At 36.3% G+C, this 15,697-nt stretch overlaps 1 protein-coding gene across 1 annotated transcript in view; it reads left to right on the top strand.

The window, feature by feature from the left end:
* Positions 1–15,697, top strand: part of SLC39A10 (solute carrier family 39 member 10) — a gene marked incomplete at its 3' end in the record, with an annotated part of 63,789 nt that overhangs the window by 41,818 nt on the left and 6,274 nt on the right. Inside the window, exons 3-9 of the mRNA XM_082001718.1 lie at positions 53–1,111; positions 2,192–2,393; positions 7,981–8,150; positions 9,149–9,367; positions 10,328–10,448; positions 12,342–12,710; positions 14,480–14,560. Coding sequence (XP_081857844.1) covers positions 62–1,111; positions 2,192–2,393; positions 7,981–8,150; positions 9,149–9,367; positions 10,328–10,448; positions 12,342–12,710; positions 14,480–14,560 — 2,212 coding nt within the window. The 5' untranslated portion in view covers positions 53–61. The remainder of the gene's footprint in view (positions 1–52; positions 1,112–2,191; positions 2,394–7,980; positions 8,151–9,148; positions 9,368–10,327; positions 10,449–12,341; positions 12,711–14,479; positions 14,561–15,697) is intronic.

The raw sequence follows: 15,697 nt of genomic DNA, 5'->3' as shown, positions 1-15,697 counted from the left end.
AAATGTTGAGATTGCTTTTATACTTAAGCGCTTCCCCTTGTATTTCTTGTAGGAAACAGAGATGAAGGTACACATGCACACAAAATTTTGCATCATTTGTTTGCTGACATTTGTCTTTCATCAGTGCAATCATTGCCATGGAGATAGACATAAAGAGGAACGTGCACACTACCATAATGACTATCAGATCTCAAATGAATCCTACTTACAGAATGGAGGAACAGAATCTATGCCGAGTAAATTTTCAACGTTGGAAGCTGAAAATGAACAAAAATACTACATTGAAAAGATTTTTGATCGTTATGGTGAAAATGGAAGATTATCTTTTTTTGGCCTGGAAAAACTGTTAATAAGCCTTGGTTTAGGAGAGGTAAAAGTAGTGATGATAAATCATGATGATATTGGCCATGATCATGTTTCTCACTTATATGCTTTAGAAGTACAGGAAGGAAAGCATTCTCACTCTCATAACCATCCTCATAGCCACTCAGATTCAGAAAACCAAACCATGATTGGTATGGCTGCAAAGAGAAATCATAAATGTGACCCTGAGAGACATGCAGTAGTGCCATCAGTAAAAGATGATGGCAAACACATTCATGACCAGAGTCGCCATCACCGTCATCACCACCCTCGTCTACATCATCATGACCGTAATGGTACACATCATTCTCGTAATGATTCAGTTAGTCATAGTGAACATGGAGAACAGAACCATGAACCTTCAACAGAGACAAACACGACTCAGGATCAGCCAGAAAGAAAACAATGGAAACAGAAGAAGAAGCAAAAGAAGATCAGTGAGACTTCAGGAAATGCTACACGGGATTATGCCCCAGATCATGACCCCAGTGATCAGTATGAGCACAATCGAGTTCATAAACATGATCATATACATGATGCATCTCACTTGCATGTACACCATCATGAACACAGTAGTGATCGTTCTGCTAGTCATGGACATCAAGATTCCAGCTTAAGTAATGAGGATGGACACCACCATACCAGCAAGCGAGAGGCACCTCATAAGAAGATTAGTGTAAGAAAACATGCTATTTTTTCGACACGTAGTCATAAGGATCATAACGAAGATGAACGTGATCGTGAAGAGGTGAGTATGAGATGGAGAACCACTAAATTCACTTTCGCTGTTGTTACATAATAATTGGAGGTGCATGCCCACAAATAATGCAGAAGCATGTTTGCAACTTTTGTGTAATAAGGACAGTAGAGTGAAAATGCTAAAGGTCACTGCCACAGTTTTGAGTTTTGCTTTATGGGTTTTCATTTCTGTCTGCGCATACCATATTTTTTCTGAGATCTCTCTCTTCTTGCCTATTTATCTGTATAAAGGAGATACGTAAAGCTTTCTAGGATAACCTGCTTATAGGTGGGGTTTTTTTCCCTTCCCAGTATTCATGAATACTTCCCCCACACACCCCTTTTTTGGTCTTCTTTCTGAATCTGAGATTATTAACATTTTTTGAAACTGTACAGAGACTCTTTCCTAAAAGAAACACTTGCACCTTTTCAACATGCTTCTAATTTCTTTGTCCTAAGAGATTGTGAAGCAATGTAGATGTAACTTCTGTAGCACTGTGCTCGGTATGAGCTCTCACATTGCTCCCTTGAGCATCCATTTCTTCTGCCAGGTCCATATATACCAGATATACTTTCCTTTCCCCCTTACAGTTAACTACAGAAGCAGGACATTTTGATATCATGGTTTTGAACTAGAAGTCGGGCTAGGAAAGGATGGAGTGAGTGCCAAGTTTGAGGTTTTAAATGGAATTAAAAAGTGAAACTCCAAACACAAAAGTTTGGTAGGTAAAGAAAAGTGTTAGAAAAGCTATTCTGGATTTATGTCCTTCCACTCCTTTCCTGTTGCTCTTTCTTCATTACTTGTACTATGTAATGGTAAAGAATATGGAAATTCAGTTTCATTGATATTTGTCAAAAATTATATAGGTGTTTGGAGACTGAGTTTGTAGTGCAGATTTTTTTATTGTTTCTTTACCCTCATAAACCACTTAGATCAGCTTAGACATTCCACCATGCTGGTGGAACGTTGTGGGCCAGAGTTTCTACTTTCTGTTTGTGTTCTCAAATAATACACAAAATTTTCCATAACTGTAGTTTTTAATGAAATAGTTGCTTTCATATTTAATTTGTCTGTACAATTCGCTTGCAGTGCTTAAATGTTACCCAGCTGCTACGGTTCTATGGTCTGGAAACCAGCTCTCCAATATCTCCTGAATTGTTTATATACATGTGTCCTGCTTTGCTATACCAGATTGAGAGACGGCTTTGTATTGTACATTATGATGAACTTGAAGATTTTATGAAAAGTAAAAATGCATCAGTTGAGAATAAAGATAAAACAGGTGCATCAGGTAGGTGTGTAACATCTAAAGCTTTTGAAATTATTTTGCATTGTAAATATTAACTTTGAAGTTTGAAATGACATACAACTTAGCATTGGCTGTAGAGTAAAGGAATGGTTGAAATTTAACATATTTATTAGAAGAAATTTGAGATGGCATGCTCCTTTAAGTCAGGAAACATAGCATCCTATTTGGTGATATGATAGCTTCTCCTAGTAACCGTGGCTCAGGGAGGTGTACCTTTCTTTCTTGTACCTTTTTATCCTTTTTCATTATTTTCACTTTTTTAAAAATGTTTGCTTATTTTTATTTCTGTTTTGGACTTCTGTCTTTGAAGCCTACCATCCTATTATTTGGCCTATGGCCCAGGCATTTTGACTTGGATTCTTCCCACATATCTTTAAACGTTGGACTCTTCCGTAGCAGGGACATATGCAAGGTACAGAATCTTTGGAGACAGAAGGACTTCTAGGGATGAGCAAGTCCACCCACAGTTTGGATTATTTCCATCATCTAAAATATGTTATGTCTCTTTCTCTTAGCGTTACTGAGGTGGTCCATATGTTTATCTCAAAGTTGGAAAGTTGCTGTCTTACTTTGGCACAAACTTTCGTAATAAATTTGACCTGGATATATTAATTCAGGAATAGAGAATAGTACTTTCATCACAGTTCATTCACTGGAAAATACTATTTCAGGTGTTACCATTTTTTATGTTCTAGCAGTGACGCAAATTTGTAGAATTGACATCCAGAATTTTTTGTGAACTTGAGAAATATAAATACTTAAGCAAGATACAACAGCATTTAAATTGCCATTTCTGACTTGTATGTCAGAGTTCTCTTTTCTGACTTCCAATGTCAATTACTCTTTACTATTCCTCTCTTGAGCATATGAGAAGTATTCAGTCAAAATCCTCTGTTGGCAGTGTTAATTTTTTGTGTGTGCATCTTGAGTAAAAATTAGTAGACTTTTTTTTCTTCTTACCATAATGCTAAGCTAAAAATATTTTTCCTGTTGTTAAAGCAGTTACTTTAAGGGCAGCATCCGTTGTTACAATTTCATAACTGAGTATACTTTTAAAATATATGTTTACTACTGCTGTCTTTCATAAATTATAATGAAACTGTTGACAGATGTTTAGCTGTGGTGAAATGTTAAAAAACTAAAAAATATTGTGTACGGTGTCCATGTTTTGAAAATAAAAATACTGGTAATTGTGAATACTGATCAACACATAGGTGCTTATTGGCATCATTTGAAATAAAGCTTGAAGTAACTACATTCTCATAGATGTTAATAACTGTTGGAAAGAAGGCATTGCTGGTAATCTTTCTTAACAATGCTGGAATCATTAGAATTATTAACTTGTTATACATATATCTTCTATAGTGACACAGCTACCATCTTGTTTCCTGTTCAAAGATTACTGTAAACAGACTATACTGTGTGTTTTATATGGCAGCAAATTGTTTTGTGGGGTAGTCTCACTGTAGTAAGAGTTGACCCCTGCCTCATTACCAAGAGGATTTGTAGAGTAGCTCTAAGCATTTTCTGTCAATTAGAATGTTGAAGCCATGTACAAAACTGTCGTGTTGCACATGCTTTGAACCAGTTTAATTAGAAAGTTTCTACAGCTGAGTGCTTCTTTTTAAAAGAATGCATTTTGTTTCTCTGTAATCAGTAAGGGAGTGATGAATAACTCAGCTTGATGACCTTTAACATTTTAAGAGACTTAATTTGCAAAATTAGTGAAGCTTATTGCGAACATTTAACATGTTTCATGGCATCTGGTGTCTTGAGTATAACTAACACATTTGCCAGTTAATTGTAAAAAATCGTTTTTGATTTGGCTCTGAAAGCAAACAGTAACCTCTAAAACACATCATCTTCATTAGATAATGATAAATCATTCTTCATAACAATTTCCTGTATACTGCTGTATTTACTACAGTGAGATTTCAGTTGGTGTAATGATTATTTTCCCTTCTTAAGTAAGGAAGTGAATCACAAAATAACAAATCTTAACCGGTATATGGGGATTGTGGGAGGTGTAGTACATATGTCATTCACAAGATAACTTAACCTGCAGGTTGTAGGATTCTACTAAAATGAAAATGCCCACTTACCCGAGCTAATGTAAACATTTTTACATAGAAATATTTGCCAAAGTTAGGAGGATGCAGACATTTTTAAACACTAGCTTTCTGTGATTTTCTTTAGTTTTAATTAAAGCTTTCAAAAAAGCTTAATAGACCAATGCTCTTTCTATTCCTTGATACTAACCTGTAAGGTTTCCATTAGTTCTGATAGTACAGTTTTCTAAAGTAATGTAGTTTAATAAATGAATGACCAAAAACGTATGAAGCCATGTTGGATTTTCTTCCTGTAGTTTACAGATAGTTCTGTAATATCTTCTAATAGAGGATTTTCGGAGACTTATCCATACAACTGAGCTTTCACGGTGTACCTGTTGGAAGAGGTGTCATTGCTATCATTGAGGGCTCCTAAACAATTCAAAAGGAAAGGTTCACCCTACTATGAATGAAGCTAATAGAAGTGATACAAGTAAACAGTGAGCAATTTTTTAAAAGATGGAGATCAATTAGAGCTGTTGATTAAAAGTCTTTCAGATCATATATATCTTGTAAATCTGCCTGTGCAGATGCCAGTGTTCCCTGAACCCAGGAAGGCTTTGCTTCAGTTGAGCCTTTCTGTTAGCTATCTGCAAGCTTTAATAAGAAAGCAAGCTAACCGTTCTCAGCCTTCCAAGGAGGCTACGTTACCACCCTTTCAGTCTCTTTTAATTTACAGATAGCTGTCCAGATCTGTGCGAGCAGCTGTCTCTTGTTTGCTACCCATTGTTTGAACAGAAGTCCCTCACTGAAGAAATTGTTCGGTTACCTCCCGCTTGTTTTTTTCCACAGAAGTATTTTATAAGCCAGCGCATAATAACTTCACTTCATTGACCAAGCTTTATACAGTATTCCTAGGAGTGTTATACACCGAGATCTTTTATAACTTAAGAGCTCTTGCAGTGTTCATAATACTTCATATTAATTCCAATTCCATAATATCTTAGTGTTGTGAACACTACAGCTGAATGAAATCCTTCAGTAATTTTGTGTCAGAGTTTTGTTGTGTGTCTTCCTTAGTAGTCCTTTTTGTATGAGGAGTGCTTGTACATATAAGTAACTGTGCAGTCATGCACAGCTTTTGTATATAGCATATTTTTTTATCTTTGACTTGACAGCAACCTTTTGCTGATAGTTTTGGTTCCATACCATTTTTTAAGAGTTTAAAGAGGGACAGAAGCTGACAACCAGGATCTGAGAGATGCACAGATTCCGTATTCTAATTCTCATGTGCCTCATCTTAATCATGGAGCCATGTTTAGATACTGTATCATTCATAAGAGTATGTAAGCCCTGCAGAGATGCGTTTGCGAAATCCATGATATGATATATGAAACTTAAGCCGCTTTGCATAATCTCCTTTCCATATTTCTCCATGTAAGGCTGTTGGTCATCTAACCTGGCACTTAACATCATAATGTCTGTGTCCAGATTGGAGATCCAGTGTAATACCGAATGGCTGTTAATTTTTAATTGGGCTACTTATGCATGCATGCATGATTCAGTGTTGAATTACAATTCCATGTATGCTGTTTCTTTCAGCAGAGCATATTAATGCAGAGTGCATAATTGAAGTGCTCTGAGGATGAATCAAGGCTGTGTAGTGGCAGTATTTTGGTCGGCAGGGTCCTGCTTCCACTCTAGACCTACTTTGGTATTCCCATTTTCCAACCTCTGTTTTTTAGTTCTTCTAGTTCCTCATCGGATGGTAGTCTTCGCCTTTTCAGCAAGTGTCTTTTTCCTGTTGGTATCAATGTGCATTTCAGTGTATGCTGCATACTTTCTAAAGCTTTTTCCAGTCAGGTTCTACTGTTGGATGTGCTCTTGTACCCTTTGCATTTGAATTGGATTGTTCCCTTTTTTGCACTGTTGTGGAATGACAGCTACAGACTTAATAAGAATGCATATGCCAAAATAAAACTTAAACCAGCAGATGTTGTAAGTTTTCATGTTGAACTAGACCAGGCGTGCAGCAGCCACAATTCTAGCATGAAAGTCTTGTCAAATCCGATTTGTAGCATTTTTGGTACAGATAGAATACTTGGGTCATTTGGCTGCCGAATTATAAAATTAATTGAGCAGCTACAACATATTCATTCCTGCTCTCTTCTTCTCTTTCCCCTCATCCCTCCTGTTTCCAGGATGTTTTCCCCCACTTGATCAAAAACGAGTGGATCTTCATAGATACAAGGAAAGTCAGATCATGCAAAGTATGGAGATGCTAATGATTTTAAATCAGGAGTTGTTAACTTTCATTAAAGTTGGCGAACTCTGTAGACATTTTTGATTAAGAATGAAGCTAGGAGAAAAACTAGAAAAACCTGAAGCATTTAGGCTAAAACTTAAAATAAATGAATATATAAATAAAAAAGTTCAGATTGAGGAAATCATGTTCATGAAAGATCTCAGCCCAATCAGTTAATGTTTGTAAAATAGGAGCACCAACTATTCCTGTCTTTGGGACTGTGAAGCTTTTGAACTGTATTGTTGTAATTAAATGGGTTTTACTTACTGTTTTTTGAAGTTTCTGTGATGGGAAGAAACAAGAGAAGTGATAGAGAAGCAGAGAGAGAGGAAAAAAATCCCAATATTTTTTAATTCTTAGCCTTACTGTTGACTTGAAAAAGTAGAAGAAAAAATATTTTATTAGGGTGAGATGCTGACTGCAAAAGCCATGCTGCTTTGCTTATAGGATCTGCTTCTTGTGTAATTCTTCCTTTCCACGTCATCTAGAAATTTGCACATTTTCCCTAATTAACAGGATTATGTTGAGTGTACCATATCCCATTATCACTTTTTCTTCTAATGACAACAATAGAGATTCTCAGTAAAAAATATAGACTGCTTTTTGTTGGTAGCAAGTTGCTTTCAACTCTTCAAGCTCATATTTTGAGCATTTGATTTTAAAGTTCCTCTGTCAAAGGTTGAGTCTTACTTTCTTCTCATGAATAAAAATGTACGTTTCAAAGTACCAGGTGAAGAGAATCAGGCCTAACTGGACATGTTACTCCTAACAAAGAAGGAGAAATATTGATTCCAGTTAAATTTTGCATCAGAACTGTATTAAAAACAAATGTTAAATATGAATTAGTGCTCGTAGAGCCCCAGTAAGTTAAGTAGCAAAGATGTTTTTGTTCCAACATGAAATCTTGTGCTTTTTGTTTTTTGTTAAGGGCAACAGAGATAAGCCTGGAATTTAGAGTCAGGAAAAATTGCTGGGCTCTTTTTAGCTGATTGTCTTCTGATGTCTTTCACTATATTGTACTGTACTGTGAATGAGCCTGAGTGTTTTTTTGCTGTGGACTTCAGTACTGCCTTCATATTTTTCAGCAGCTTTTGAATGAACAGTCACACAGCTTAGGTTAAAGGAGAGTCACCTTCTTAAGAAAAGTCATTAATCAGCCTTAAAAGTTTTACAAGTATTGTTCTGATAACCTTTCTGTATTCATTTCTTCCCACAGCCTGGTTTTGTGGTATCATCTCTATCACCGTCATTAGCCTGCTTTCCTTGCTAGGTGTGATCTTGATTCCCATCATTAACCAATGGTGCTTCAAATTTCTTCTAACTTTCTTGGTAGCTCTGGCTGTAGGAACAATGAGTGGAGATGCATTACTCCATCTGTTGCCGCATGTAAGTATTGTTTCCTTACCTTTTATTCGTAATTGTAACTGTATAGTGAATTTTGAAATAATTGTTTGACAAGCATCGACAAATAAATGTTCACTGATGCAGATGTAGATTGACTTGACTATGAGGGACATCCTGAAACAATGTTTGAGGCTTTCTGGTAACAAAAAGGAAGGAACTGTGTGTTTCTTTTTTAAAAAAAAAAAAAAGGAGTGGGGGAGAGAAAAAAAGTAGTTGTGTATTCATAGTTTAACTTCTGTCGCAGTATTTTAAAACACCTAATGAGACCAACAAGAGTATTTTAAATTTAGTAGTATTACTGGCTCTTGTCTACTGATACTTGTGTATCAGTACCACCTAAAAGTATTTTGGGGGATTAACCTTCCTGGTTACTAGCTTCTGGGGTAACCTCTAACTTACTGAACCAAGAAATTGTCCCAGTTCCTGGGAAGGTAAGCAGTTTTTAATTGACGATGGTATACTGTGATTCTTAGAAGGGGAAATGTTTTCTAAAATTTTGTTACCTTAAGCAAAAAGACTAATGTTCACATGGTTTCTTTGTGTAAATTTTAATACAAAATTTTTTTTTTGAAAGCTTATGTTTCAGATGAAAATGAAGTCTGTAATTGACTGTAATAGTTAAAAAACACATGAGGTTTGGTTGCTAATGGGAGAGTAGGAATGGTAATTTGACATTTTTGAGTGTTAGTCTCATTATCTTTAGCATTGTGACAGAAAAAAGCTGAAGCTAGATTATCTCCCCCTAAAAATTTCCCAGAGGAATGTTTCTTTATTGATTAGGGCAATGAATAGTCTAATGAAAAATTTCTATCATAAAATATGTTTGTATAAAAAAACCCAACAAAACAAAACAACCAACCCAAAACCCTTTTGAAGTCTTTTTATGCTGCTTTTCTAGCAAGGTTACATATTTTGTCGGAGCCATTTCAGTCTCCGAATTGCACCGCATCATGCTGTGTTATTATTTTCTCTCCTAATAGTCACATGGAGGCCACAACCACAGTCACCATCATGGCCAAGGTCATGTTCATGAACACAAGCGTTCTCATCGACATGCCCATGGACATGGAGTACGGACTGAAGGCTTTCTAGAAGAAAACGATCCAGTGCTGAAAGGTCTTGTGGCACTTGGAGGCATTTATGTTTTGTTCATCATTGAACATTGTATAAGAATGTACAAGCATTACAATAAACAAAAGGTAGGCACTAAAATTACATGCTGTTTTAAAATGTTACCCGAACTTATCTTCCGAGTGTTGAGGAATTGTCTGTGTGACGATTCATTATTCTGTGAACATGAACAAGTGCTGCTAATCTGCATTCTGTTTGATTTTTGTGTGAGGAAACCCTTTTCTAAAACATCTTGCTTTTCTTAATAAGGTAATTTTGGAAGACAAAGTAGAAATCTGATGGGGGAGCTGGCAGCTTTTTGGCCAGATATATTTGGAAGTAGATCTAAGTAAAAGAGATTACAGCTTTTTCTCTAAAGCGCCATGATCTTTTTGCAAAAATATGAAAGGCAGTATGTAAGAAAGAACTGGTAGTAGAGCCAGACAATTTACAAGAAATTTAACTGTATACTATTAGCTAACGATGCCAATGTAACAGAGGTATTCGGTTTTTCTACATGAGAAAACGCCAAAATTTGCAGACCTCCTGCTTTCTATAAATTGCCAGTCAAATTTTAACTGTTTCCCTGAATATGGTTGGATTTTTTGGGCTGCAGAGATAGGAAAGTAGCAAGCTTTTCTCTAAAGAAAAATACAAGGAAGTTATAGGAGTATAAAACCTAAAGTTGAACAAAATAGAGGAGCTGTTCTTGCTGTGTGCTTGCTCTCTTGAACAAAATAAGCGAATATAACAACTCTACATACATGTGTTTCTGGGCTGTTAGAGCAATCCTTGTCATAATGTACTCTATACTGAAGTGAAATATTGTCTGTGTGTGAGTGAGATTCTGTGGTAGGTAGCTAAGAACTGCCACTGGGATAGGTATTGTTGCTGAGCCTTACAAAGATTAGTATTCTGTACTTCTGTTAGGCATATTAAGAGAGAGTAACTTAGTCTATTTTGAAGAGATTTGTTTGACAACATTTCAGTTTCTTTTATTTCCATCGATGTCCTTTTACAAACCAGATGTTACTTGTTTCCTGTTGCAGAGTAAGCAGAAATGGTGCAAGAAAAAACAGACTGAAGAATCACCAATTGGAAGGAAACTTTCCGATCACAAATTAAATAATAGACCAGATGCTGACTGGCTTCAGCTCAAACCCCTTGCAGGTAGGCATTTATTTTCAGCATTTTCTGTGATTATGAGATTCAACGTAATGGCATGTAACCTATGGCACGTAGCATGTAACCTCTTGTACAGTTTTGCTGCTATTATGCAAATCATTGTTAATAAGACTTAATAGGCTTTCCCTATTTAATCTTTTTTAATTTTGTTTTCCTTAGATCTGAGAGCACTCTGAACACTTCCTAATATGCCATACAAATAGTTCTCAGACTTCTGAAGCAGTCAGGTGGCTGTGGTTCTTTGGGGATTTTTTTGTTTGTTTTTGCCAGTGTTTTTTGGTGAAGCTGTGCCTGACTAGCTCAGCCCTGGCAAAAATTAGATCAAAAATGAACACACACAACCTAAAAGGGTTGTTATACTTTGAAGATTGCAGCTTCTGACCAGTTATATTTTGGCTGAGAAGGCTAAACAAAACTAATTTCTTTTCATAAATACAACCAAGTATCCTGAATAGTCCACAAGTATCCAAAACAACTTTCACATACTGTTCCTTCATGACAGTCTGAATGCTCATGCAGTATGTACCCATGAGGAATGCCATATCACCCTTCTGGAAGGGCTTTGCTTCATAAACTTTGCCTGCATGGCTGCTGAATTAATTTGTTGATGAAGAATCCATAGGCTACATTTATACAAATGCAGTTTTGTCAATTTGAATGGTTTGTAGAAGGGAGAGTTAGGCTGTAGCTTCTCCACTGAAGCAATTCAAAATGGGATTTGTAACATTGACACAGAACATAGAAAGACTTTCAGCTGTGAGGATGGTGGTACATATATTTGAAATGTCTTTATTTTCTTTTAACGGGTGATCAGAGGAATTTTGCATCTAATAACATGGAGTACGTACTGGTTTTATAACACTGTTCCTCTGAAAGTGCACTCTGCCAATCAGTAAATCATTCATAGTACCTGCACTGGAAGCCCATGCTGAACTTGAGTTTTGAACTGCAGTGCCACTACCGCTGACCTGAATGGCCATTCCATTTCGTCTTAAACAGCCTCAAATGATATAGAAGAGGCTGTTTATCTAGACCTCTTTGTTTGCTGCTTTGGTACTCTGTGCCTGTTTTTTTTTAATTCTTCTTACTGTTTGCTTGGTTTTGACTCTGAAGTTTTTTTGTTGATTTATTGTGAGCTAACATCTTCATTGTCCAGAACTGCTTTTTTTTCCACAACTAGTTTTGTTTCCTGGAGCATAGGTTGCCAGTTTCATTTATTTATTAATACTTCAGAAATATTAGTAGACTTAAAATTCATGCGTGTATGCGTTCTGTGTTGTTTTCACTTTGTTTTTCTTTGTAAAAATGGCTTTGATTGCTACCAGGGTAATGAGCTACATTGACACAAGTGTCTGACACAAAGATGCATGCAATACAGAAACTCTTTAAAGATCTGTTGTATCAGTGGTCAATTGTGGTACGCTTCAGTGAAGGCTAAGTTGTGACCTGTATGGGCATGTACAGGGAGTAGCCAGCTAAGGTTTCCTGAGCCGTTCAGATTCCATCTACAGCATATAAGACATTATTATCCTTCTGGCAACTTTCCTTTTCCAATGTTGAACCATAAACTTCATCAGTAGCAAAATTACAGATAGAAGCCTAAGCTGGGCTGAAAATTACTTTGTGTGCTATGGATACAGTGGTGTTGCCTTGTAGTGGAGACCTGTATGTTCTACATGCAAATTAGTGAAAAAATGGGGCAGTGAGAAATAAATTTTTTCTATCTGAATGTTGACAAAAAAGTTACTAGGTTGGTGTGTGTTAAAACCTTTTGTTGCTTTTGCAAATCAGTTAAATTCTTAGCTCAGTGCTGCTGTAGTTGCTGGTGATACTTTGTAAGAGCTAATGCAGTGTCTCTCCCAACTGGCTTCAACATAGGAGCAGATGACTCGGTTTTATCTGAAGATCGACTCAATGAAACTGAACTAACTGATTTAGATGGACAGCTGGAATCCCCTCCCAAAACCTTCTTGTCTGTAGAAGAGGACAACAATATGCACCATTCTCACAATGATGTCTCACATGCTGCTCAAGAGCATGATCTTCATGATTCCGAGTATGACAGCCATGGCGAAGATAAAATGATAGCTAGAAAACACAGTCACCACTGGCATCACAAACATTCCCATCATTCCCATGGCCACTGTCATTCTGGAAAAGACCTGAAAGATACTGGGATAGCTAATATTGCTTGGATGGTAATTATGGGAGATGGCATTCACAACTTTAGTGATGGCTTGGCAATCGGTAAGCAAACACACTGAGTATTTCTCAGCAGTTTCTTCTTGCCTGTAGTAACTTTGGTAATATTTTTCTTACCAGTGATCACAGGTAAGGCTTCCAGTTAGCTCCAGTGGCTACTGTTGTTTAATTTCCTTCAGAGCAGAAATTAAAAGGCCATCAATTGTAACAGTCTCCCCTTAATAATCTGTGACTTTTTCCACCAAGATTACTGTATTGATAGTAGCGACAGTAGCAATTTCTGCCAAATAAAGGTAGGTGCAGGCAAATCTTCATATGAATTATGGAGCACATATAATGCACATTTGTTGTTTGGGTCTTAGTATTTGCCTTTGAATAATAAGTTCCTTTCAGTCTTATTTATAATGATATTTATTTATAATAATACTACTCTTTCTATTATTAGTAGTACATATAATTATACAGTACTTGTAAATAATAAATATACTATGAGTCAAGTTACAAAATAATTTTTATAAACCTACTACTTAGGATAATTTAATTTTGTTTGAGCGAAGTATTGTTTTGGCTTATGGTGTGTGTAGATTTATTTCTAGCCAAATGTAGAAGAAATTGAAGTACCAAACAGAATTTATTACATTTAATTCAACTTTCATTCACATAAACCTCTACTTGTGATTTGAACTCTAAAGCACATTAATTTAAATATATGTCATACAAGCCAAAATGATGGTGAGAGTACTGAAGTGCATACTTTTTTTACTAAGGTAGCCTCTAAGAGTACACAGTTCCTTCTGAACTACTAGCAGAAGGAACATACCCATTTTGAAGGATGGGGGATAAGCTACTTAGTAGGGTACAGAGTTAACAGTGGAATCTACTACAGTTTCTCCACTTTCTCCAAACAATATCTAAAGAAACTAAACTCCATAAAAATTAACTTTTTGCTTCATTTTCACGTTAAACAGGTAAGGCATTTAGACAGTGGCTTCTAAGGCCAAAAAGGATCACTACGCCATCTGTTGAGAACCTCACTGTATTGAAACTCCATTTCTAAATATTCCTGTGTCAAGCCCAAACAGCTGATTCTTTGGTAAAATGTAGATTTTAGAAAAGCATGTTCATCTTTTTAATCTATCAAGTTATGAGGAATCCAGAGGAAAGTTAAGTTTCCTCTCTGTCTTCAGATTGTGTCTTCTCTTTCTACTTTATTTTGTCTGTTTTGACTGCTCACTGCAAGCTCTTCTGGTGCCTTTCTCTGCTACAGTAAAGAAATTTAATACCAATTTTCTCATCTCAGAATTATTTAAGGTATGAACTTAAAGTTGATTGAATTAAATTAGCTTACACAAAAGTTACTGAAAGAGGTTTATGCCAGTGTTTTTCTCCTCCTTATTTTCCAGGTCTGGCTTATTAACGTTGCTCATATGTGCTCTACAAATAAGCACAAGGAAATAGAGGGGTTATGGGTTAAATACTAGTTTGCCTTTCCAGCCTGGAAAGGAGGGCGCTAGACCGTTGCTCATGTGCATTCTTAACTGTTCTGATGTACTTCAGAGTTCCTAAAAATGTAAAAGTGGTGCTATTTATTAGCTGTTGCCTTTATGTCTTTGTTTTGCTCAGTTGTGTTCTCCTCTCCCAGGATTTGTCTTTCAGAGAAACTGACTAATAAAGTATGCAGTGGTAATGCACATCCCGGATACTTCCAGTATTTTCAGTTATACACGAACAGGACAGACACATAATGAAAATTGATTAAATTTTCTGATTTGAAAGTAGTAAAATATAATTTGAATTTTTTTCCCCCCCTTTAGGAGCAGCTTTTAGTGCTGGCCTGACAGGAGGAATTAGTACATCTATAGCAGTATTTTGTCATGAGCTTCCCCATGAATTAGGTAAATAATATATAAATTCAGTGTGTTCAGTCTCTTCATCTGTACAAAATATGTGTCTAAAAGCTGTTGTGGTACTCATCCTGATAAGCATAATGCATTGCAGATACTGCACGGGTGACCAGAACTTCAGAGAGTAATGGAGCAATATTGCTTCAGAGTACATAATGAAGATATTAATACAGGATTATTTTGGCACGTATCTAGTTAACGGCAGTTCTATGAAGCTTTTTCAACATGTTTTAAAAATATTCTTAAGAGCATACAGTTTTTGTTTTGATGTTATACCTCTGCATTTATAGAGAGTTTCATGCTACGCTGTGTGGCATTGTCTTACACAAAGTTAAGTAAAGTTACATAAGTAAACATAAGTTTACCTAAGTAAAATTCTCTGTGGAGATCTTCAGAAGATGCTTTGTACCAATTGTCATCCCGTAGGTGTGGATGACTATTTAGGGTAAAGCCTGTAGGCGTTGTTGCCCGTGCTATTGATTCTTCCCCCCAGTTGGAGCATTTCTTCTTGGGGTTAGCTAACTGTGATGAAACCTATTGTTTTCCTGTGAGCTGTAAGGCACATTGCATGAAATTTTAGTGCACCCTGAGACTCACAGAAGGGCAGCTAGAGAGAGGAGGAATCTTCTTTTTTGCCAGTAATGTGAAATTGTGCTAGATTAAACTGTGTATGTACTCACAGCTTGCTTACTTGGTGAGCTGCTAGCTCTGAGTCATCAAAAGTAAAATAAAATAACTACTTCAGAAACCCTTAGAGGCGATGAGTGTAAGCATTTCATGCAGCAGGTACTAAGTATGAGGTAAGTAATGGGCACAGATGGGAAATAATAGAGCAGATGTTCACGGTTTGACAACAACGCTATACAATCGTTAGTTAAGTGAAGCTGCTGCAGTATATAAAGGATTGTAATGTATATTAGTGTGCTTATAACTTTGCTAGGTTAACGTGATTAAATTAACCTTGTATAAGAAGGGAGTAGAACTATCAGAGCTGGTTACAAGACGAAAGTTTAGATCTTTATAGAACGTCTACATCTATCAGCAATTTTAGCAGAGCTGTCCTGATTTCAAAATAAAACAGGTTAACCTGGCATGTCTTAAACCAGAAAACTGATTCAGCATGTATGT

Source organism: Phaethon aethereus (assembly GCF_964289735.1).
Source record: "Phaethon aethereus genome assembly, chromosome: 6".
Lineage (NCBI taxonomy): Eukaryota > Metazoa > Chordata > Aves > Phaethontiformes > Phaethontidae > Phaethon > Phaethon aethereus.
This window is presented reverse-complemented; position numbering and strand designations above follow the sequence as displayed.